General features: G+C 43.8%; 1 protein-coding gene across 2 annotated transcripts; it reads left to right on the plus strand.

Annotated features, from left to right (window-relative positions):
* The first annotated feature begins 3,566 nt into the window (after positions 1-3,566).
* Positions 3,567-22,183, plus strand: LOC115361509 (ran-binding proteins 9/10 homolog). Of its 2 annotated transcripts, XM_030054899.1 has the most exons (7): positions 3,844-3,875; positions 8,928-9,154; positions 9,547-9,700; positions 12,426-12,767; positions 19,411-19,475; positions 20,675-20,718; positions 21,862-22,183. In XM_030054899.1, exons 2-7 carry the CDS (start codon positions 8,942-8,944, stop codon positions 21,896-21,898), a joined length of 855 nt encoding a protein of 284 aa, XP_029910759.1. In that variant the 5' UTR covers positions 3,844-3,875; positions 8,928-8,941; the 3' UTR covers positions 21,899-22,183. The 2 variants fall into 2 exon arrangements, with proteins under 2 accessions (XP_029910758.1, XP_029910759.1); XM_030054898.1 differs by lacking the exon at positions 8,928-9,154 and having other exon boundaries at positions 3,567-3,875.
* The last annotated feature ends 252 nt before the right edge of the window (positions 22,184-22,435 follow it).

Genomic DNA, 22,435 nt, shown 5'->3' on the forward strand with positions numbered 1-22,435 from the left:
GCACCGTGAACATGTAGGCTACTAACGTGGCTAGGTAGTAAAAATGAGATTCCCAACAGTAATGCTGTTGTTTTTTTGTTGCATCATTTCTCCATGCATAGGGTGCATCACTCAAACTGAGCTCATCTGTCTATGACTAATGTTACTACAGTAGCTAGCTAGCTAACGTTACCCTAGCTGCTTTGTCGGAGATCTCTTAATGTTGGTTCCTTACTCAGGATAGCAGTAAACCTCACTCTCGAACTGGACACTGTAGCAGGAGGATGAAAACTTATTTGTCCTCCTTTTTGGAGTTGCACTTGAACGCAATGCTGGCCCGGACTGTACATCGATATCAGTCATATTTTTCATCATAGACTTTTAAATTACAATCCAGAAAGTGCATTAATTGGATGCGCGTTAGTTTTTCTCCTCCTGCGCTGCTGTGTGCTCATGCCGGAGTGCGTGTGTGGCGCTGTCTGGCACTTTGGCTTATTTTTCAATCTGTGTTATCACATGCATACTACTGCTCATTCATCGGTAGCTGAATTGTTAGGTCTGTTTGATAAGTAATTTACATTTTTAAAATAATAATTTAAAATATTGTTAAATTTAAAAAAAAAAAAAAAAAAGCCAACATGATGCAGGTCAAAGACTAAAAAAGAATATTGACTAAAACTATTGACTAAAACTAGACTAAAATGCCAAGACTTTTCGACTTTTTAAAAGACTTTTTAAAAAGTGACTAAACAAAAACGAATTCAATTCAATATGACTAAAAGTAAAAAGGGCATTTGACACTAGACTAAGACTAAAACTAAATTGAAAATAGCTGATGAAATTAACACTGGTGGACCTGACTCGACCCCCCCCGCCCGCCCGGGCCTGCATCGCCACCCCCCAAAGTGTCCTCCTTTTTGGTGTTGTGGAAATGGCCACCCTATCTGTAAGTCATTAAGCTAAACTAACATTAGCTTTCTTCCTCTTCTTTAGGGGTTTATGGGCAGTGTAGATGCCTCGAGGCGTATTACTGCAATCCGCCAGAGTGCTGCTGTGTAGGGGTGGGCGATCGATCCAAATATCGATACTATCGATACCAAGTGGGTATCGATAACAGATCGATTCTAGCGCAATAGGATCGATGCTTATTTACGATCGATTCTAGCGCAATAGGATCGATGCTAGTTTCAGTTTCTCTGTTGAGAGTTACCCATTATTACAAAGAGTAGAACTGTGTGTGCAAACAAGGTGCTGCTGTCGTAAATACGTATATGCATACTTTCCCTCCCTCCACTGCTGCTGTCAGTGTTGTGACTCGTGTCACGTGAACTGCACACACCCTGACAGTCAGCGCCAAGCGGACAACACGTGCAGGGATGGCAGAAAGAGGAGCGCCGTGTGGAGCTATTTCACAAACGTTAATGAAAACCTTGCGAACTGCAGTGTATGCAAAAAAGCTGTTTGCTACTGTGGCAACGCCACCAACTTACACAAACACATGAAAAACCATGAGAAAGAAAATGCAGAAAAGAAACGAAGGAAGGAGGAGGGAAAATCATCCGGAGAGACACAGACACCCCCAGCCCAGACAAAGTACCCTGGCAGCAGTGGCGGCTGGTGAAAAAAATTCTTCGTGGGGCTGGTGTGCCAACACATTTCCCTGCCTAGTCTAGTATAAGCATTCAAATGAACAGTCAGAAAATTACTAACAGTTCCACAATAATATTTAATTTCCTTCTCAAAATCAACAGTTTCAAAGATAAAATAACAATTTATCCAAGCACGATTGCCCCCGGTATGCACGTCATCACGTTGAAATACACAGGCATGGCCCGACATCATTATAAATCAATAGTTCAAATACATTCATCATGTCTTCCATTTAACTAAAAAACGTTTTTGGTCTTTTTAATCAGACATGGGATGTTTATTTACCTTTACAGTTTCGGAGGTCAATTGTCACTCTTCTCTGACAATGTCACATTAACCTCGTGACAACTGCCACCTACAGTACATGCAGTAGGTTACTGTAGTGGGTGGCAGAGGTCAGACTGGGAATGGGCGGCTCGCCCCGGGGTATTATTATTATTTTTAATAAATGCAGGTTAAATACGGGAAATTTATGGGAAAATACTAATACGGGAGGGGGCCGGGAAAGGAGGGTAAAATACGGGAAAATCCTGGCCAAAACGGGATACTTGTCAGGTATGCTGCTGAGTCTGCATATGGTTAACGTTTTTCTCAGTCTCTGCTCTGTTACGGTGCTCAGATAATCTGCCATGGAGTACTGTCTGTTTCGAGTTGAATAGAATTGAAGTTTGCTTTGAGTTTTTGTGATAGATGTCCAATAGTTGTTGTATTTTTCTTTCTCTTTGGCTATAATTTGGGTTGTGTGCGGGCGGTCCTGATGTCCTGTGCTGTTGGAGGAGGCAAGCCTCTGGACCAGCCGGCTGAGGGGACTCCCTTCCTCCCTCTCCTCTTGGCAGCGCAGGGCTTTGTAGTGGTAGGAGTCGGGGTCGCTTGCTTTAAGGTGTTGGTAAAATTTGATTGCTCTTTTTTGTATCCAAATTAGAAGGGGAAATTGGCCGAGTTCAGCTCAGCATGTGTTGTTGGGAGTGTTCCTGTGGACTCTGAGGATGCTCTTGCAAATCTCCGTGTGCAGGATTTCGATTGGGTGTTTGTCCCATTTTTCAGAGTCTTGGTTTGCAAGAGGACCCCACACTTTGCTACCATACAGTAGGATTGGACAGTTTTTTCTCGATGGAGAGCATAGCCACCGAGTTGAGCTGATCTTGTGCCATAGTGTTTCTGAGGAAAGTTTTCATCCTCTGTAAAGAAGAGAAGCACCTCTCCGATTCTGATGTTGTCTTTGGTGTGGTGATGAGGATGTTTAGAAGACTTACAGTTTCAGTGAATGTGTCTTGAAGGTTATTTTCCATCAAAACCTGATAGAGAGCCAGTGCACCACTGCAACTCCGGAACTCCTCGTTCTCGTAGATCAGGGACAGTTCTGTTTGAAGTCTGGCCTTGTCCAATGAAGGATAGGCTTCCACGGTAAGTTGGAGTGCCCGGATTACCACGTGTTCTACTTAGGCATGACAAAGCGCAGGCTACAGGATAGACTCGCTGAACGCAAATATGCTATTCACGTGGGTAATATGGACTATCCTATGGCTAGGCATAATAAACAACACCATGGGAATGACCCTTCTCTTTATTGGCTATAGGGATTGACCATATTCCAGTTGCAGACAGAAGGGGTGAAGCTGAATGGGTTTTTTAGATGCAAAGCTACTTCCTTTCCAGGAATTAATGAGGAGCTGAACTTAACCCCTTTTCAGTAAACTCTCTATTATGCCACTTTATATGCGATGTAATAATATGAAGTACATTTTGTAAAGAGTTTGATGTATCATTGTTGTGATTATGGATTGTTGAAACTGTGACGTGCATTGTTTTCTGGGATCTACTTAGTTCCCCTGCCTGTGGCTATCAGGGATTGGTGCTGACTTCAGGTGAAGCTCCGCCCCTTTCCTGTTCTTTGTCTATAATACATCTCATTAGATGTTTGTCTGCCATGTGCCATTTTGCCCTGATGAAGGCTGCACGCTGAAACATGTAGGCATTTTACTTGTTCTGTAACGAACAAGCCAATTAATAAAGGCTTTTTAATGTTAATAACAGAAAAGCTGCCTTAGTCCATCTGCTGCACCTTCTTGGTTTTACTCCAGATTTTTACCCACTTGAGCGCTCAGCTGATTTGTTTTTTTGTTTGTTTGTTTGTTTGTTTTTTAATGAAATTTTATTTTAATCTGAAAAACACCAGCGTTACCAAGGCAACGCGCTTCATCCTTATTCACCGCGTTTTCCGCCACTTCACTTCCCACCAGACTACAGTAAGTAGCTATATCCCGTTTCAGCCAAAGGGCTCTTTATTTGTTCAAAACACAAAATGATATTAGTTATTTCTTCCATTGTAGCACAGTGTTTCTGGCGTTTTGACCGTGGAGCTTAGTTTGAGTGTGTTAATACAGGGTTGCCAACTTTGGTCATTTGGCTGGTGTGAGATTTCTCTCCAAACATGTGCATGCAGCGGCCAGCTAGAAATTTTGGGCTGCCACCGCAAACCTCTTAAGGCCCATCTATGTCACTACTCACTACATTATCAATATCTCCTCCACAGTCACCATGTTTGTTTTTGAGTTTGTTGTTGTCATAAACTTTTAACTCTGGGCTGCCCCCTGGTGGATATATTGGTTAACATTCATGCCAATGTAAAGGACGCATGGAAGTATGTGGGCAGTGACGGTAACATCGTGTGAAACGAACGTATACATTTTCGCGCGTAAAGGGACCATAAATGGACCTTTACTGCCTAAACCTATACCAACTGCCATAACTTACCGATTTAAACCGGGGTTTTATGAGGTTAATCGACCTCTAGAATGCATCTTTTCATCATTCTACTTTATCATGAAATCATCTGATCTGATTCCAATTCAATAAGTAATGTTAGTAAACTGGGGTAAATACACAGGTGAGGTTAATACCTGGTTTTGTTTTGTTTTTTAGTTTGCATAAGACACTGACCTGAGGTTGATATACGGTGAACCATATTCAGGAAATTACTCTATATTGGGCCCGTAAAATGGTTCAGTATCCTCTTGGCTATCTCATAACAATTTTGCTTTGGCTAATTTTACTGGGGAAAAACAAATAGTGGGAAAGTTTCTTGAAAACCTCCAGTTCATTTATTGATTCAACTAAAAAACAAGTGCCAGCATTTGTGAACTGAAGGAACAATACAGCTGCTCACAAAAAGTCCTGTCTTTACAAGTGCCTTGTCTGTAAACTGGAAAAAATAGACAATCAACATTTCATGCGAAGCAAAACATCATATAAAAGGATACATGAATAGAAAAGGTTAATCAGAGGGAAGGACAGAGAATGGGACCTTGTTTTTAGAAAACCTGCAGTTGCAAAATGTGTCAGAATTTCCAGTCGTTTCTCTTAAACACTGGCAATTTGTAAGAGGTTGTGGCCAGTGGTGTAGTCTAGATTATTCTAGTGGGTACACACACACACACACACACACACACACACACACACACACACACACACACACACACACACACACACACACACACACACAGGCTCCCTTTCTGAAACAGCTCCAGCTGTAGTGTCCCCCGAAACGTGACGCCTGACGGAAGCCCCTATGGTCAAAAAGAGCCCGCTTCGTAACAGGGAAGGCGACTTTATGAACGGGAGAGTGAACCTTTTGTCAAAAAACATACTAATACGTATCTTTGCGCATTTTTAAGTGGTTATACGGATATTCAGGACCTTTTCTAGTGGGTATACGGCGTTTACCTGCGTATCACGTAGACTACACCACTGGTTGTGGCAGACCTAGCATCTTTTACAATCTGAGCAGGGGGCTCATATTTCTAGCAGGGCCACGATAACCACGATACCACGATAACCGCTCGAATGTCATATCTCGCCACCGTGCATGCCTCTCTGCTCTGCCGCTCTGACCAGCTGAAGTAGCAGCACCCGAGCAGCAGACGGACGCCACTGATGTAATGACGGTAATGTTTTCAGCGAATCAACAATCAGAGAAAATATAACGCATCAGACACTGGAGTGGTTTAGAGCCTATAGTGGTATGCAAAAGTTTGGGCACCCCTTAGGAAAATAACTGCATCAGTTTGTCACTTGCTGAGCTTTTGAAGCAGCAACTTCCTTTTAACATATGTTATACCTTATGGAAACAGAAACATGCCAGTAGTGAAATCATTTTTATTGGTCCAACAGAAACATTTTTATGTGCATTCAAACAAAAATAGTCGTACATAAATTTGGGCACCCCAAAGACATAATTCCATTAATATTTAGTAGAGCCTCCTTTTGCTGCAATAACAGCCTGTAGACGCCTCCTATAGCCACAGACAAGTCCCTGAAGTCTGGCAGGTGGTATTTTGGGCCATTCCCCCATACAAAACGCCTCCAGTTCAGTCAGGTTTCTTGGCTTCTGTGCATAGACAGCCTGCTTCAAATCAATCCATACGTTTTCAATGATGTTAAGGTCTGGGGACTGGGATGGCCATTCCAGAACATTGTACTTGTGCTTCTGCATGAATTCCTTGGTGGATTTTGAACAGTGCTTAGGATCATTGTCCTGCTGAAAAATCCAATCCTGGTATAGCTTCAACTTTGTGACCGGCTCTTGAACATTCTTGTCAAGAATCTGCTGATACTGAGAGGAATTCATGTGGCCCTCAGCTTTAACAAGGTTTTCAGTACCTGTGCTAGCCATGCAGCCCCATAACATCATGGACCCTCCACCAAATTTCACAGTAGGCAATAAGTTCTTCTCATGGGAGTGTTTTTTTTTTGTTTTTTTTTTCGCAATGCATACCTCCTATTGTTCTGACCAAATAACTGTCTTAGTCTCATCTGACCACTGTATTTTTTCCAAAATGCTTCTGGCTTGTCCAGATGTGCTTTTGCATACCTCATGCGACTCTTCTTGTGACGAACACTCAGGAAAGGTGTTTTTGCGCTTCACCCTTCCAATGAGCTTTTCCTGGTGCAAAGTACGGTTACTTGTGGAACGATGAACAACTACACCATCAGCAGCCAGATGTTCTTGTAGTTCTCTGGAGGTGGTCTGTGGCTTGTCTGTGACCATTCTAACCATCCTTCGCCTGTGCCTTTCCTGTATTTTTTTTTTTTCGGCCTACCACATCTTTCCTTCACAAGGACTGTTCCTGTGGCCTTCCATTTCTGCACTACATTTCTGACTGTGGAGACAGACAGTCCAAACCTTCCAGATAATTTCTTGTACCCTTCTCCTAATTCATAATAATGAATTATTTTAGTTTTTAGGTCAGTGGAGAGTTGTTTAGAGGCCCCCATGTTGCCATTCTCTAAGAAAGAACCTAGGACAAGCACAGCCAGCTATTACCTATTACCAATTAACAGATTTTTTTCATGATTGGTTCCACCTGTCTTTGTAATAGAAGGTCTAACGAACTAATCAAAGCAATTTTGTGCTGCAACCTGTCAGCTATAAATCCCTACAGGTCTTGAAATGAATGCGATTAAAAGAGTGCCCAAACTTTTGTACATCACATTTTTTACATTTTATTTTATTGTAATAAAACTATGTAATGCTACTCTAAGAATTTCAGTCTGGAAAACACTCAAATGTCTACATCTCTGTAGGAAAACAAAACTTGTTGCTGTGATCTTCTCTTATAAACGTAGAGCAAATTATCATGAAATCTCAGAGGGGTGCCCAAACTTTTGCATACCACTGTATGTAAGACTTGAGCTTGTTTTATAGTCACAAATGAGTACACATGATGAGTGGAAAAATTAACAATAGAAAACAAGTTAGATTTGGCGTTAGATTTCTCTCTTGAGCGTGAGAGCGTGAGATTGAGGCTGAATGCATGACTGTCATGGCCAATGCGTGAGAGTTGGCAACCATGTTAATGTGATTCATTGTCATTGTTTTTAACTCTACCTTGACTGAGCTAACGTCAGATATATATTGAACAACAGCTGGCAAGTTTAGATTGTGGCTCTGTCAACCACCAAAATCAGTTTATCAGTTAATCAGTCAATCATGTTTTCATCTCATTTTTTCAGAGTTGTGGCAGTGGTTAAAGTGTGATTCAAAGTGCAAGGCAAATCTCAGAAGTTTACAGAAATTACGCCACCAGGGATGTGTTGGATTAAAAAAAGTGGCCCCAAATTTTTCCAGAGGATTTGATTAGCTAGCGGGGCTCATAGTCCAGTAATTTTTGGCCAAAGTTGGGGTCAACCTAGGACAAAGAGAGAGAAGCAAACTTAACTGATTTTGTATCCTCAGTATGTCCTGAGTGAGGGGAAAAAAGTCCCAAGGAATCCCATTGGTGGAAAGTTTTGAAAATCACCTATTTATGACCATATAATACCAAAAAACACCCTTTTTGACACACAGGTGAAAGGGGTTCAACATTTTACTGTCAGATATCACTACAAAAATTCACAAGTTGATTACACACACAAAGACATAGTATACATATACCTTTTAATTCACTGTTATATAGTAATATATTAATTCATGGTTACTATATTTAAAGTAACCCTTTCACTGTTTAAATATCTGTACTGGCATTTATTCAAATTAGCGCATATCAGATCAGATAATGTGTGATATGCATGTGTAAACAATAATTCAAAGAACTTGTAATTGACTTTTTTCTTGTCTTTGTGTGTGTATATATTGAGAATACAAAATCAGTTGAGTTTGCTTCTCTTGCAATTTGTTCTAGGTTTTTTTCATAAAACGACTGGACTATCACCCAATTTTCCATTCATGACACCATAAAACAGGTTGCTCAAAGTCACAAATAACATTGAGAAGAGATAGCAATGGAAACAATAAAAAGCACTACAGTAGAGAAGTACAAAACTGTCTGTAGGCTTATATATGAATCATACTTGTGTGGGTACTTGCTTGTGTCAGAGTGAATGTGGTGTCTGATATTTGTACATTATGGATTGGTTTGTATTGTACGTAGTGGTTGTGATTAGGTTAAAATATTTGATTAATTATAATATATTTGGTCAGAAAATAATAAATGCTCATTTATTTGAAAGCTATTCTAATAATGTTTTTCTTTTTCATTTTGCAGGTTTATTGCAACATTTACAAAGAGACATCCACACACACACACACATACATGTACACACACACACACACACACCAAACCAAAAGGCACTTTTAAGAGCCACTCTCTCTCTTCTTTCTCACCCCTGTCTTTCAATCACTCTCTTTCATTCATTCTCAGTCTTTCTCTCTTTTTCAGTCAGTCACTCTCTCTTTCTTCATTTTGTGTAGTGTCCATTGTGTTTGTATTGTATTGTTTGTTTTTTTCGTTTTCGTATAGTTTGTGTTTGTGCGATGCCTGGGGGATCAATAAAAAAGACCTGCCCAAACTGCGGGGAGAAGATCTATAATGGTCTGAAAGTGTGCAATTTTTGTGAAGGCCCACAACCTCAGCAAGTGCGAAGAAACAAAAAAATTCAAAAGTTCCATCGCCAAGTGAATGAGTGGTGTGCATCAATGACAAAAAATAAGCTCAAGTCTCATGTCATTGATGATGCAGCCATTTTGGTATGTAGTTTACAGAATATTCTCATTCACCAAAAGTGTAAAAATGTTTTTATTACTTTGACATAGGCTAATGAATGGACTCTCAGATTTATTTATTGCTTCACAACCACAGTATTAATGTTACCATAATGAAAATCCTTTGTTAATGTTATTTTTCCAAACAGAACTATTATGTCTAGAAGTTGAAACTCAAGTTGAAAATCTCACATTTATCTATCCAAAAATGATGTCAACACTATTTATTGTTGTGCTGTGATATTAGCGTAGATGATTATTTTTCTTGCTTTGATGTGACCTCATGGCAAGCTTGAGAATAAATGTATCTGGAAACTACAGTTTTGTGTATGGATTGAGTAATTGATCTCTTTTCTTCTCAACAAATCGTTTTCCAGCTTGAGAAGTTGCATGCCCTGGGCTTGAAGCCAATGCTGCTGATTGGCTACCCAAAGACCTCAAAAGTCATGATGCCACAACATGCCCATCTCACTACAGCAGCAAAGACCTGCCTTGACAACATGGAGGCAGTTTTCAAACTGATGGTTGAAGGTGAGATTGTATATTTAATAACCATGACTGTCTGTTTTTACTTGCACAGTGCTGGAGTTGTTGCAATCGCATTTCACTTGCTGCTATACCCGTACATTCATGCATGTGACAAATAAAAATCTTGACTTGACTTGAAATGCACACACATTCATATATTGACTTTATGTGCACTGTACAATTTATGGTGATAAGGTTAAATATTTTATTTGATATTTATAATGCATAAATTAGTGCCTTTGCCAGATAAGATAAAAAATCATAGCCAGAATGGTATTTTTTTTTTCACAGTCTGTCAAGACTGTAAATCCACCAATGTATTTCCCACAGTCAGAAGATACTACTGTTCTGTTCTACTACAGATTCCCCCCGACCACTCCGAAGTCATAGATTCCCATTGTTACAAAAAATACATTAAAAGTTGATCCCAAAAAAAGAGGTTTCAAAGCCACTCTCTTGTCAGTAAATTAAAAAGTCTTTATTCAGATGGCTATTTCATGGTGAAATTCTTAAAAATATAGACAGTAGCAGTGCATGTTAATATGGAGCTAAGTAACCATTCTCTCATTTTATTGTTTCCATTGCTATCTCTTCTCAATGTTATTTGTGACTTTGAGCAACCTGTTTTATGGTGTCATGAATGGAAAACTGGGTGATAGTCCAGTCATTTTATGAAAAAACCTAGAACAAATTGCAAGAGAAGCAAACTCAACTGATTTTGTATCCTCAATATATATACACACAAAGACTAGAAAAAAAGTCAATTACAAGTGCTTTGAATTATTCTGTTTAGATAGATAGATAGATAGATAGATAGATAGATAGATAGATAGATATACTTTATTGATCCCAACCAGGGAAATTCTGGTTTACACATGCATATCACACATTATCTGATTTTTATTCTGTCTTTACATTCTTTATTATTATTATTATTATCATTATTATTATTATTATATTTTATTTGGTATGGACATCACAAGTTACATACGACAAACCATATGCACTGCTTAAGTGTTTTAGCATACATGCAAATTCTCAACACTTTTAAAAAGCAAATAAAATATACATTAAAATTACAAGGGAAAATAGCAAAGACAACAAAATCCAAGAACGGAACCAGACCTGACTTATTCATGTGGGCACTGTTGTTTAGATTTGAGCCACAGTTTGAATCCTCTGTTAAAAATATTGCCACGTGTCTCTGATTTTAAATTAATAGGCAAAGGGTTTCAGAGTTTTGCCCCCTTCACTGAAAAAAAAAACCAAACTGACCAAATGAGGTCTTATGCTTTGGGACAAGATAATCACTGTTGGTGGAGGCTCGCATGGTTGCTCTACCAAAGAGCACCTTCATTGCACTTGTTTGAATTTCTGAGCACTCTGGACCTTGTCTTTCTTAAGATAAATATGGCTAGCAAAAACATATTTATGCATTGACAATCATTTAAGTGAGGTAACCACTGTATCTTTTTTTTTTTTTTTTTTTTAACATGATTTTGAAATCCAGGTAACTATCACATGCAATCTGACTGTTTTCTTTTTTTTTCCCTATCAACTTCCCTCTGTTGGCACTGAGGAGGCCAAATGAAACTTAAGGCATAATTTTTCTTTAGATTTTTCTTCAGATGCACATTGATCTCTAAATAATGTGTATTGATTACAGGCCAATAGCAGTCGCTCTGTGGACGATCTTTTGCTCTGGCTTTTCGGCCCCAGTTTCCTGCAGAAACCTGTGGGTGATATAACACCACATCTATTTTTTTACAGTCTTATGTCAGTGGTACTGAATATTGCGCGACTCAGGAGCCACCTGACTTTTTTGTGCAAGAGCCACAATCCCAAAACGTGACTTTCCTCCCTGAAACCATTACACGTTTGAGAATAAGGTTAAGGTTGCCTTTTATTATCATTGCGACCACAAGTGTTTCAAATGTATCAGTAAACAACCAAATAATGATAAATGATTTCCAATGCTGATCACAAAGTCCATGGCATGACTGAATCAGGCCTGGGGCCTTTGCTGCGTGTCATCCCCTCTCTCTTATGTGCCTTTCCTGTCCACTACTATCACTGTCTAATACAGGCAGAAATACTACACACACAGAAAAAAAATCCAAATCATACTCAAAGCTTGGAGCAGCTGTTTTTTAATCAAAGTTTACTATTATAGATGCCACTGGTCCTAACATGTTTTCACTGTCTTGCCCCCCTGCTTAAGACGGGGCAGCTGAGAGGAGCGGATCTCTGTTCATTCAGAATTTATTAATTGCACCATATGTTTCACTCCATGACAGACAGACTCGACACATAATTGGGGGAAACTGAATGTCCAGTATCCCACCACTAACATTTTAGTCCAGAAACGTCTCATCAGTGAAAACAAAACACATTTCATCATAGTTTTATTATCATAGATCTTTGGTCTCATGGCACATCTGAGACAGAGCAGGAGACCTTAGATAAATTGTGATTGGAGGGGTGCGGCAGATTGATGTGACTTGACAATGAAATGTTGATGAATTCTGCTGATAATGTTTAATTGTATTTCATTTCTTTGATTTTTTTTTTTTTTAAGTAGGACTTAAAAGAAGGGAAAGTGACCATAAAAGAGCTATGGGTTAAGTACATCTGATCTAGGTTGCCTTCTTTAAAACTTTGGCCAAAGTGCGTATTAAAATTGTATTTGTATGTATTCCATCATGTCCATATATATATATATATATAGGTTGGACTCGACTCAACCCAGACCAACCTGAAGACCCCTCCAGACTGTCACTGCCTCAAGACCCACCCAACCAACCACTTAAAGAAGAGGAAATATTTGTCTTTGAGTTTGTGCCTTGTGACACATCACCCATCACCCATAACCAACCAACCCTTCAGGAGACAGCAGACCCACCACCACCACAACAGGCTGCATCCGAACAACCACCACCACAACAGGCTGCATCCGAACAACCACCACCACAACAGGCTGCATCCATCCAGGAACCAGCACACCAGGTCCCAGCTATGCAGCTACCACAGCAAGTTACACAGCCCCATAAAAGAACCAAAAGAATGGAAGGTATGTTTAGTTTAATGGCTTGTACGTCACATAATTATCACAAAGTCAATGTGATTTTTTTTTTTTTTAGACTTTGATTTAGTCTGATTCAGATGCACTTCAATGACTTGAATAGATGGTATCCATGTTTCCCCACATGCCCCTCTCTTATTCAAATTGTAGAATTACTAGACACAATAGAGGAACCTGTCTGTATGTTGTCTGTTAATCTTTATTTAAATGATTACTGATATTTGGATTGATGGCTCTCTGCACATTATTGCATTGTGTAATATAGAACTGCAAAGCCAAAGTACCAGTGTAAGAAATATGAGAGAAACATATGTACTCAGGAGCAAGTAATGTAAGGTGTAATCAGTCCATTACTGAAGGGATGACAGAGAAGTCAGGATTTTGAATAAAACCATGTGCAGACCATCAAACGATGAGTTACGAATGTAACTACGGTTCTATGAGTCCCGAATGACCGCCAGAGGCGGTGCTTTAAGCACTGAATAGTCCCTTCGCGCATGCACAGTTCGAGTATGTATACCAAAAAAGTCACCTGTGACACCTGGATGACCCGGAAAGGGTATAAGTTCCGGGGTCAACCGGCACATCATTTCCTACAGAAACTTCTCGCGTGATCACGAGGATTCTGAGTGACTGAGCGCTCTGGCGGTCATTCGGGACTCATAGAACCGTAGTTACATTCGTAACTCATCGTTCTATTTCGTCCCTTCTGACCGCCAGAGGCGGTGCTTTAAGCACTGAATGACTTATACCAAAAGTGTCACGAGGAATCCTGACTACAAACTCATTGAGCAGAATCAAGGACTCCAGTAGGAAGGCTACACCCAGTGAATGGGGTAATAGCCGCAATACCCTGTACAGAAACAAGGTCGAGGACCGGGACCATAATCGAAAAAGAATACCTCACTGCGCAGAACCTGAGGGTTCTGGCTGGAGAACAACTCCTAATGGAGGAGGAGTGGCCACGTTCACCCTGTAGAACCTGCAGAATGTGCTTGGTGATGACCATGAGGCAGCTGCACAGATGGTCCCTAGAGGTACCCCTCTCAGGGCCGCCCATGATGTGGATATGCTCCTCGTTGAATGACACTTCACAGCAGGTGGCAGAGAGCGATTAGCCAACATGTAAGCGTGAGTGATGACATCCACGACCCAATGGGAGAGACGCTGCTTAGAGAGAGCAGAACCCTTCTGAGGCCCACCATGACAAATAAAGAGTTGTTCGGACTGACGAACACTTGCAGTAGCAGCAATGTAGGTTTTGAGTGCCCGTACCGGGCACAACAGTTCCGGTTCGTCCCCTCCATCCACTACTGGGGGGTTGAACCGCGTGAGCCTTATAGGCTGATTCAAATATGACCGAGACAGCACCTTTGGGAGAAATGCCATATTTGGCCAAAGAGTGACACTCGAATCATCATGGTTCCATCGTAAACACGAAGCACTTACCGATAGAGCGTGCAGCTCACCAACGCGCTTTGCTGACGTGATGGCCAGCAAGAAAGCAGTCTTGTAAGCCACCCATTTCAACTCCGCTTGAGCCAGAGGCTCAAACGGGGGCTGGCATAAGGCATGGAGCACCAGGGAGAGGTCCCATGCCGGAACTCTCGGGGATATTGGGGGATGCAGTCTCCAGGCCCCCTTCAGAAAAAGGGACACCAGACTGTGACCCCCCACAGTATTATTGTCCACTCTGGCATGATGACACGAAATAGCAGCTACATACACCTTAAGAGTTGAAGGAGACCTGCCCTTGTCCAAGAGAGACTGCAGGAACTCCAGGACCGTCGGTATTGAGCAATGAACTGGGTCCGCCTTCCGACCTGCGCACCAGTTACTGAATAGCTTCCACCTATTGTCATACTGCAGACGGGTGGATGATGCCCTGGCATTCAAGATGGTTTCCCGAACAGCATCGGGACAGCCGCTCAGCAACGACTCGGGCCCTCCAGTGGCCATACCCACAGCTGGAGGTTCTGAGGATTGGGATGCCAAATCTGCCCCCCCAATTGAGACAGCAGGTCTTTCCTGTAGGGGAGGCGCCAGGGTGTACCGCAGCACAGTCTGTGAATGAGAGGGAACCATGTCCTTGCTGGCCAGAAAGGGGCCACCAGTAAGAGTCTGTGACCATCCTGAAGGACCCTCTGAAGTGTCGGCCAAATCAGAGGAAGCGGGGGGAATGCATATAACAGGGTCTTTGGCCAGGGGTGAGCCAGTGCGTCCTGGCCAAGAGGGCTGGTTGTCTCCATCAGAGAAAACCAGAGGGGACAGTGGGTCGTCGCTTCTGAGGCGAAGACATCCACTTCTGCTCTGCCGAAGAGACCCCAGATAGTGCGTACCACCTCTGGATGAAGGCGCCACTCTCCAGGTGGAGGCTTGTGACGTGACAGGAAATCCGCCAACTGGTTTTGCTCCCCTGGGACATATACTGCCCGCAGACTGGTCAGTCGGGGGGCTGCCCATGTCAGGAGCTCCTGTGACACCTGCAGTAGCTGTGCAGACTTGGTGCCGCCCTGGTGATTTATATGATAAACTGCGGTGGTGTTGTCCGACCGTATGAGTACATGTCGTCCTCTCAGATACGGCAGAAAGTGCTTCAAGCCCAGATGTACTGCTCGCAGCTCTAGCACGTTGATATGTCTGGCTTGATCTCGTACGGGCCACTGACCTCGAGCTATTCGGCCTTTCCACACCGCACCCCATCCTAAGGGGCAGGCATCTGTGGCAACAACCTCTCGCCGAGAGGGAATAGAGCCCATGGGAACACCCTTGGACATATAGGCCCTGTCCCTCCATGGAGCTAAGGCAAGGATGCACTGCCGAGACACCCTGATTTTTCTGTGTCTGTGTCGCCTTATGTCCAGGTGGAAGCTGTTCAGCCATTTCTGCAGAGGGCGTAGCGACAGTAAGCCCAACGGAACAACGGCTGATACTGACGTTAGTTTGCCCAAGAGGCGCTGGAACATGACAAGGGGCAATGATCTGCCTCTGCGAAACAGAGAGAGCAGGTGAAGAATGTCGTCCACACGTTGAGGGGACGGGCAAGCCTTCATGGTCAGTGTGTTTAATGCCACACCGATGAAGACCGTAGACTGAGAGGGCTCCAGGCAACTCTTTTCTGTGTTCACTTTCAGGCCTAGTTGGGAAATATGAAAGAGAAGGTGATCCGTGTCCTGAACCACTTGAGTTCTGGATGGAGCACAAACCAGCCAGTCGTCCAAGTATGGCAGAACCTTTACCCCTTGAGACTGCAGGGGTGCCAGGGCCGCTGCCATGCACCTGGTGAACACCCTCGGGGAGAGGGAGAGTCCGAAAGGGAGGACCCTGAACTGCCAGTGACGGCCTCGATAGGCAAACCGTAGGAATTTCCTGTGGTGAGGAGCGATGGGGATGTGAAAGTAAGCATCTTTCAGGTCCACAGATGTAAACCATTCTCCTTGGGTGACAGTTTGTAACACATGTGCTGTGGTCAGCATATGAAATTTTATTACCTTCATATATTTGTTGAGCCCTCTTAAGTCCAGAATCGGACGGAATCCGCCAGTCTTCTTTGTAACGAGGAAGTACGTTGAGTAGAATCCTCCGGGCTGTTGCAGAGGGTCTACGGCCTCGATTGCGCCCTTGGCCAGGAGGGCGGACAACTCCTGGTCCAGCGCTTGAGCTTTTGCCGGGTCGCTGATGGTGGTCATTGTCACCCGGCTGGAGGGAGGGGGCCGGCGTCGGAATTGAAGCTTGTACCCGTGGGTTAAGGTGGCAATCACCCAGGGGTCCGAAGCGTGAGCAGCCCAGTAACCGAGCTGCTGATGGGAGAAATATCCGACAGCCGGCCCCGATGCCTCATTTACTGCCCCCCTGACCTCTAGGGGCCGTGGGGGGGCGCCGACCAGGGTCCTGAGCTCCACGTCGTGCAGAGGGCCAACGGGCCGTGGTGCGAGAGTCCCTGGCTGGCCTCTGAGTGGGACGACGAGGACTACGGCGCAGACTTGAGTCAGTCGGTGGCGGTAAGCGAACCCGGGAAGAGGTCGAGGGTCGGGACATGGGGGCCCTGGACCTGCTGGGTCTGTTGGGAGGAGGCATGCTTCTAACCAGGGTTGAGAACTCTTCCCTGGTCTGCCGAGCCTTCAGTGTGCGCTCCAGCACCTCCTGAGCGGCTGAGCCAAACATCTCCCCGGGCTCCACTGGAACATCACGGAGGGCCCTCCTGCATGCCTCCGTCAAGGGTGCCTGCGCAAGCCACACTTGCCTGCGAGCTTGCACCAAGAATGACATCATCCTCCCCAGTTCCCTCGACATTAAGGCAAACGCCTGTAGTGACGCATCACTGAAATTAGCTGTGGAGACATCAGCACTGCCGTCCTGTAGTGATGCAGACAGGGCCAGCAAGAGATGGGAAAGCGAGTTACCAATGCGACCAGCCCGTGCTCCGGCATTATATGCCCTTGATATCAGGTCATCTGTGACCCGGCACTGAGGTCGGGGACATCTGGCAGCTGCCCGCATTGCCTCATCGGGAGACACAATGAGGGACGCAATAGTCGGTTCGATAGCAGGCATCCGGTCGAGGCCAACTGCTGCCGCATCATGCATAGCTGCCAGTGCCCGGCCGTCAGAAGTGAGACGAGAACAGGCTCCAGTGTCTCGCCAACATGAGTGCAGTTCCTGGAGATAATCCCTCGAAGGAGGGACAGTGAAGGAAGTGGAAGTGCCGCCCCGCCTAAAGAAGGCAGTCCCTGGTGTTGATTGGGCTGGCTGTGGGATCTGTACCTGTAGGCGATCCACGGCCATGCGTAGTATGTCGGACATGGAGGTGTCCGACTCCCCAAGCATACTCTGCGGGCTTTGAACTGAAGAATGGGAACCCAGTTCTGAAGCATGGGAGTGTTCATCCTCTTGCATACCAAAGTCAGTGGCTGAGGCCGCAAGAGAAAGTACATCCTCCTCCGGAAGCAGCAAGGGCATAGGTGGGGTCTGTAATGACATCTCTGTGTCTACTGGGGGGGCATCAGGCTGACGAGTCTGGAAAAGGGACCTCATCTCCGCAAGTTCAGCAGAAAGCTTCTGTACCTGCTCAGCAAGCCTGCTATCCGACTTCCTTTTCTTTCCAGTTGGAGCAGCTGCAGTTGATACCTCTCTCCTGCGCTTTGAACGAGTAGACTGGGCTGGAGGCAACTTACCAGATGGTGGGAGGTCGTCTCCACCTATTGAATGGTCTACCTGAGCCAACCTAGCAGCCCTTGACGCAAACGACATACAGCTGCAGTTCATGCAGGCGTTGTCAGAGAGTCCTTCTCGAAGGTGGTCTGAGCCGAGGCACACCGGACATAGGTCGTGGCCGTCATCTTCCGACAAAGCAGTCCCACAGTCAACACAATAATGTGCATTCTCCATCATCAGAGCTCTGGTCCAACCACCTAAGCTGAGGGAAGGATGCGAACACACAACCTGCACAGCAGAGGGGTTCTAGGAGGTGCAGGCTTGCAGCTGGAGCGAGGGTGAAAACACCGCACTTACCGCTGTAATGTAACCGGCAGGAAGCTGGCTCGTAGCAGGAGAGGGGAGCGCAAACGCTGCCTTCACTGCCGCAAGCGCCTACGTTGGTGGTGAGCCTGTAGCAGGAGCGGGGGCGTGAACACAGCCTTCACCGCTACAAGGCGTCCAGCGGGAAGCTAATCTGCAACAGCGGAGGTGAGCGCAGACGCTAACCTCACTGCTGCAAGACGTTCGTTGTAGTTACAAACTAATCACAGCGCAACAGTGCGCAACAAACAATTATCAGCAAGCGGGAGCGGGCTGCGCAAACGCTGCCTTCACCAACAAAAACTGTTCAATGCTAAACAAAAGACACCCGAAGCAAAAGACTTCGGCGAATTCCCTCTTAGGTAATAATAAAACTATATTATGGAACGAAATGAACTTACAATGGGAGCGGAAAGCGCGAACGCTGCCGTCACCAACAAATGATATTACAATCAAAACAACGACCGAAGCAAACTCGGTAGTAAACTTATATTTTTGCAAGCATGCAATACTGGGGGGCAAAGCGCACACGCCAGCCTCACCACAATGTAGCGATATAAATATAAATCAAACAAACATACCTCGAGTCCGGTTGTGAGTGAAGAAACACAACAAACCGTCAAACAATCCCAATAGGAATGTGGTTCCGTTGCAGCCCTTGGAGGGCGAATGCTCCGCAGCTCCGACCTATAAAGATCACAGGGCTACCAGCAACGGTAAATTATAGTTTCAGAAAAAAACGCTTAGCCTGAGCTGCTACTGCCTGCGACTCGCACGCGAGAAGAAAACAGGAAATGATGTGCCGGTTGACCCCGGAACTTATACCCTTTCCGGGTCATCCAGGTGTCACAGGTGACTTTTTTGGTATACATACTCGAACTGTGCATGCGCGAAGGGACTATTCAGTGCTTAAAGCACCGCCTCTGGCGGTCAGAAGGGACGAAATAGAACTCCTGATTCTCAAGTCTCACAAGGAAAAGCTAAATGATGTCACACAGTGACACACAGTGACAAAGATGCATGCAAGTTTGTGCATTGTAAATTGAGCGCTATACAAAACCTAATACACATGTTCTGCACATTTGTGCAAATAATATATTCCTTTCAATTATAGACTGCCCTCACAACCAGCTTGAAACCTTCCCAGTCCGTGGAATACTACAGACAAGGAACAGAGAGGTAGGACAATGCTAATAATTAACGGGATGACAGTGTTCCCATCAGTTAACCCCTTAAGACCCCAAAATACACTGGATGACATTCTAAAACTGGATAACATTTCTGATTTTGTATACTAATTACTTTGGGCTCTAGTTTCCCGGCGCAGCGCAGGGTGGCGCAGGGAGGCGAACCCCCTGCAGAGCTAGTTTTGAGCAGTGCAACCTGAGGCGCACTCGTTTGGTAGTTTGGCAGACCAACGTGCGCTGAGATGGGAGTGGCGGTGCAGCAAGGGGAGGTGTTGACAGATTCAGCTTGGCGCAGTGACAGTTTCGTGCCAAAAGGCTTCGCCGAGGTGCGCTCAAAGCTCACAATCTGAAACCAGGTCTACCTTCAGCGCAGGCAGAGCGGAGCCGGTGTAGTGGAAGTTTGGCTGACCGCCACGCAGTGCACACACGTCACCAAACCTCACAATCAGCACAAATGGTGCCAATCTCCTTTGATCTGACATCAGTTGTGATGGGACAGTCGATATGGAGATAAACGTATGTTCTGATTGAGATAGTAGCATTGAATAGTGGTTTTTGTGGGTATTTATTGCATTGTTCATGTGCCTGACATTCCGGAAAGCTGCCTGTGAGATTTTGGTGATGTGTGCGCACTGCGCGCCTGTCAGCCAAACTTCCACTACACCGGCTCCGCTCCGCCTGCGCCAGTAGACCTCCATGTCAAATGTGCAAACTTTCATTACGCCTTCACGCAGTGCGTTTTAAAGGCGAGGACAGGGGCTCATTTGATTGGTTTAAAGTGAATTGGCTGTGTCAAACCCACTCCACGCCTTCTCTCCTCCCTTGCGCCGGTCAGAGGAACGGCGGAGTACTTGCGCCACGGGGCACGGCGTGCCAAACTTGCAAAATCCACCTGGCCACAGTTGGCAAAGCGCAGCTGTGCTGCGCCCCCACCTCACCCAGTCTGCGAAACTAGAGCCTTTTGTTACCTCTGGTGAATGCTATTGTGTAAATCACAATATTGAGCTGTTGATGTAAGCATCCTGTAAAAGTATTTTAGCTTGCAGTGTCAATAAAAGATCTTGTTTGGTGACTATTATTGAAAATATATTGTATATAAACTATATCAGCAATACGTTTATTTTACTCCTTGTGAATGTACAAAAATCAAATAACATACAGATGTGCAATGTTTTTGTCTGCTTGACACAGGGGAGGAAGGAACACCTTTATGACTGGGAGCCCTGCACCTTATGGTACGTTAATAAGCTTTAGGTTATGTACAGTTACATCTATTGATATTATTGTGCTGCATCTTAATGTTCCTATTTTGTGTAGTGTGTACATTTTTGGAAATTGTTGGCAGGTCATTTTCTTTGGTGGAGTAGATTGTTAAGGAAATACGGAAATACAAAAATTTCAGTGCTGTTTACAATTGTCGGGATACAGGGGTCCGTTTCAGGAAGGATGTTCAACAAACTCTGAGCCTAACCCTATCTCTCTGAGTTGAATACCCTCAGATGAGACTCTTGAGTTACCTGTTTCAGAACAGCTGATTTGAGTTAGCTCAGTCGACTCAGAGTAGGTTCACTCTAAGTTAAGATGACAGTAAAAAGCCATCATCAGTGGAACTCCGATTCCACTATTCACTATGGCAACAGGTAAATAAAAGACAGAGCCTCCATTTTAATCCAGTGGACATAGGGATATTAATGCACACACAGGAAACAGCATCTGAAAATGGAAAGATTTTTTTCAGTGCCATTTGTTTTTCTGTCTGTCTATTTGTCAGCAGGATTGTGCAAAAACTTCTGGTCTGATTTCCATCAAACTTGCGGGATGGTGTAGAATAGGCCAAGGATGAACCCATTAAATATTGGAGCCACTCGGATATGCTGTTGCACCCATAAGGGGCACTGCAGTTTTCAGACTTCAATTGGCTATAACTCACTGCCTGTTAATTGAGTCAATGCCAAACTTTGCCAAAACATTGTTCAAGGTCATCCCCATTTAACATAAGTCAATGGCATAGTAATTGTAACAGGCCTAATATGTAGTTGTAGTCATTTTTCGAGGAAAATTTTACTGAGGAACATTAACGTACCAGAATTTGACATTGAGATTTGAGATTGAGAGCAGAAATACTTGATGCAGCTGAACCTTTAAAGTTACAAAAAAAGTTTCAAATCACGGTTAACAGTGTCATCGATGAGTTGCTGCATTATAGTATCATAGAACATCAAATACTAAATGCAACAGCCTCACTGCACTACTCCTCAAACCATTCTAAAATAGTATGCAAATGTTGCAGTAATGACTGTCAATTCAATGTGTACTCCCACTCACTAATTCTTCTTCACCCTTCCTCCATCCTTTCCTCTATTTATTTATTTTCTCAGTGGGAAGACCTGGCTTCCATCCTGGGAGCCAGCCTGATACAGCCAGCCTGCAAATATGCAGCAATGCACCACACATTGATTTGTGTTCAGTTCATGTATATGATGTTTATTTTGTTAGTGGTAAAACGTTACTAAGTACATGTACAGGGAGTACTTGCACTTTACCTGACGTACCTATTTTCATTTGATGCAACTCGTTTATGAGGGAATTATTGTATCGACTCTGCTACATTTTACTTTTTTTTATTGCGTTGTGTGGTTAGAGCTGTTATGTAATTTGTATTACTTGTGATGTTATTTCAATAAAAAAAAAACGATGAAATCATGTGCCTAGCTGGTTCACTGAGTGACAACCCAAAAGATCTGCAAGTGTAGTGATGATATGTAGACTATGAATATATTATACTTGACATCTCACTGCATTTTTTTTTTTTTTTTTAAATTTAACATAATTTATTTTATTTTTTAGAGTGGATTACTAAATGACCTGACATCCTCGTGAATAATTTCACCCAGATAATCTATATACAGTATAAATTATGTTTAGGCTGTAGTCGATTATATTTATTAAAGA

The sequence above is a fragment of the Myripristis murdjan genome, chromosome 7, assembly GCF_902150065.1.
Source record: "Myripristis murdjan chromosome 7, fMyrMur1.1, whole genome shotgun sequence".
NCBI lineage: Eukaryota > Metazoa > Chordata > Actinopteri > Holocentriformes > Holocentridae > Myripristis > Myripristis murdjan.

Bases quoted from the DNA above. Each gene is read 5' to 3' on its own strand.
- LOC115361509 (XM_030054899.1), top strand. From the start codon at position 8,942: ATGCCTGGGGGATCAATAAAAAAGACCTGCCCAAACTGCGGGGAGAAG. The intron at 9,701-12,425 runs GTGAGATTGTAT...ATATATATATAG, and splicing joins TTTCAAACTGATGGTTGAAG to GTTGGACTCGACTCAACCCA. The intron at 19,476-20,674 runs GTAGGACAATGC...TGCTTGACACAG, and splicing joins TACAGACAAGGAACAGAGAG to GGGAGGAAGGAACACCTTTA.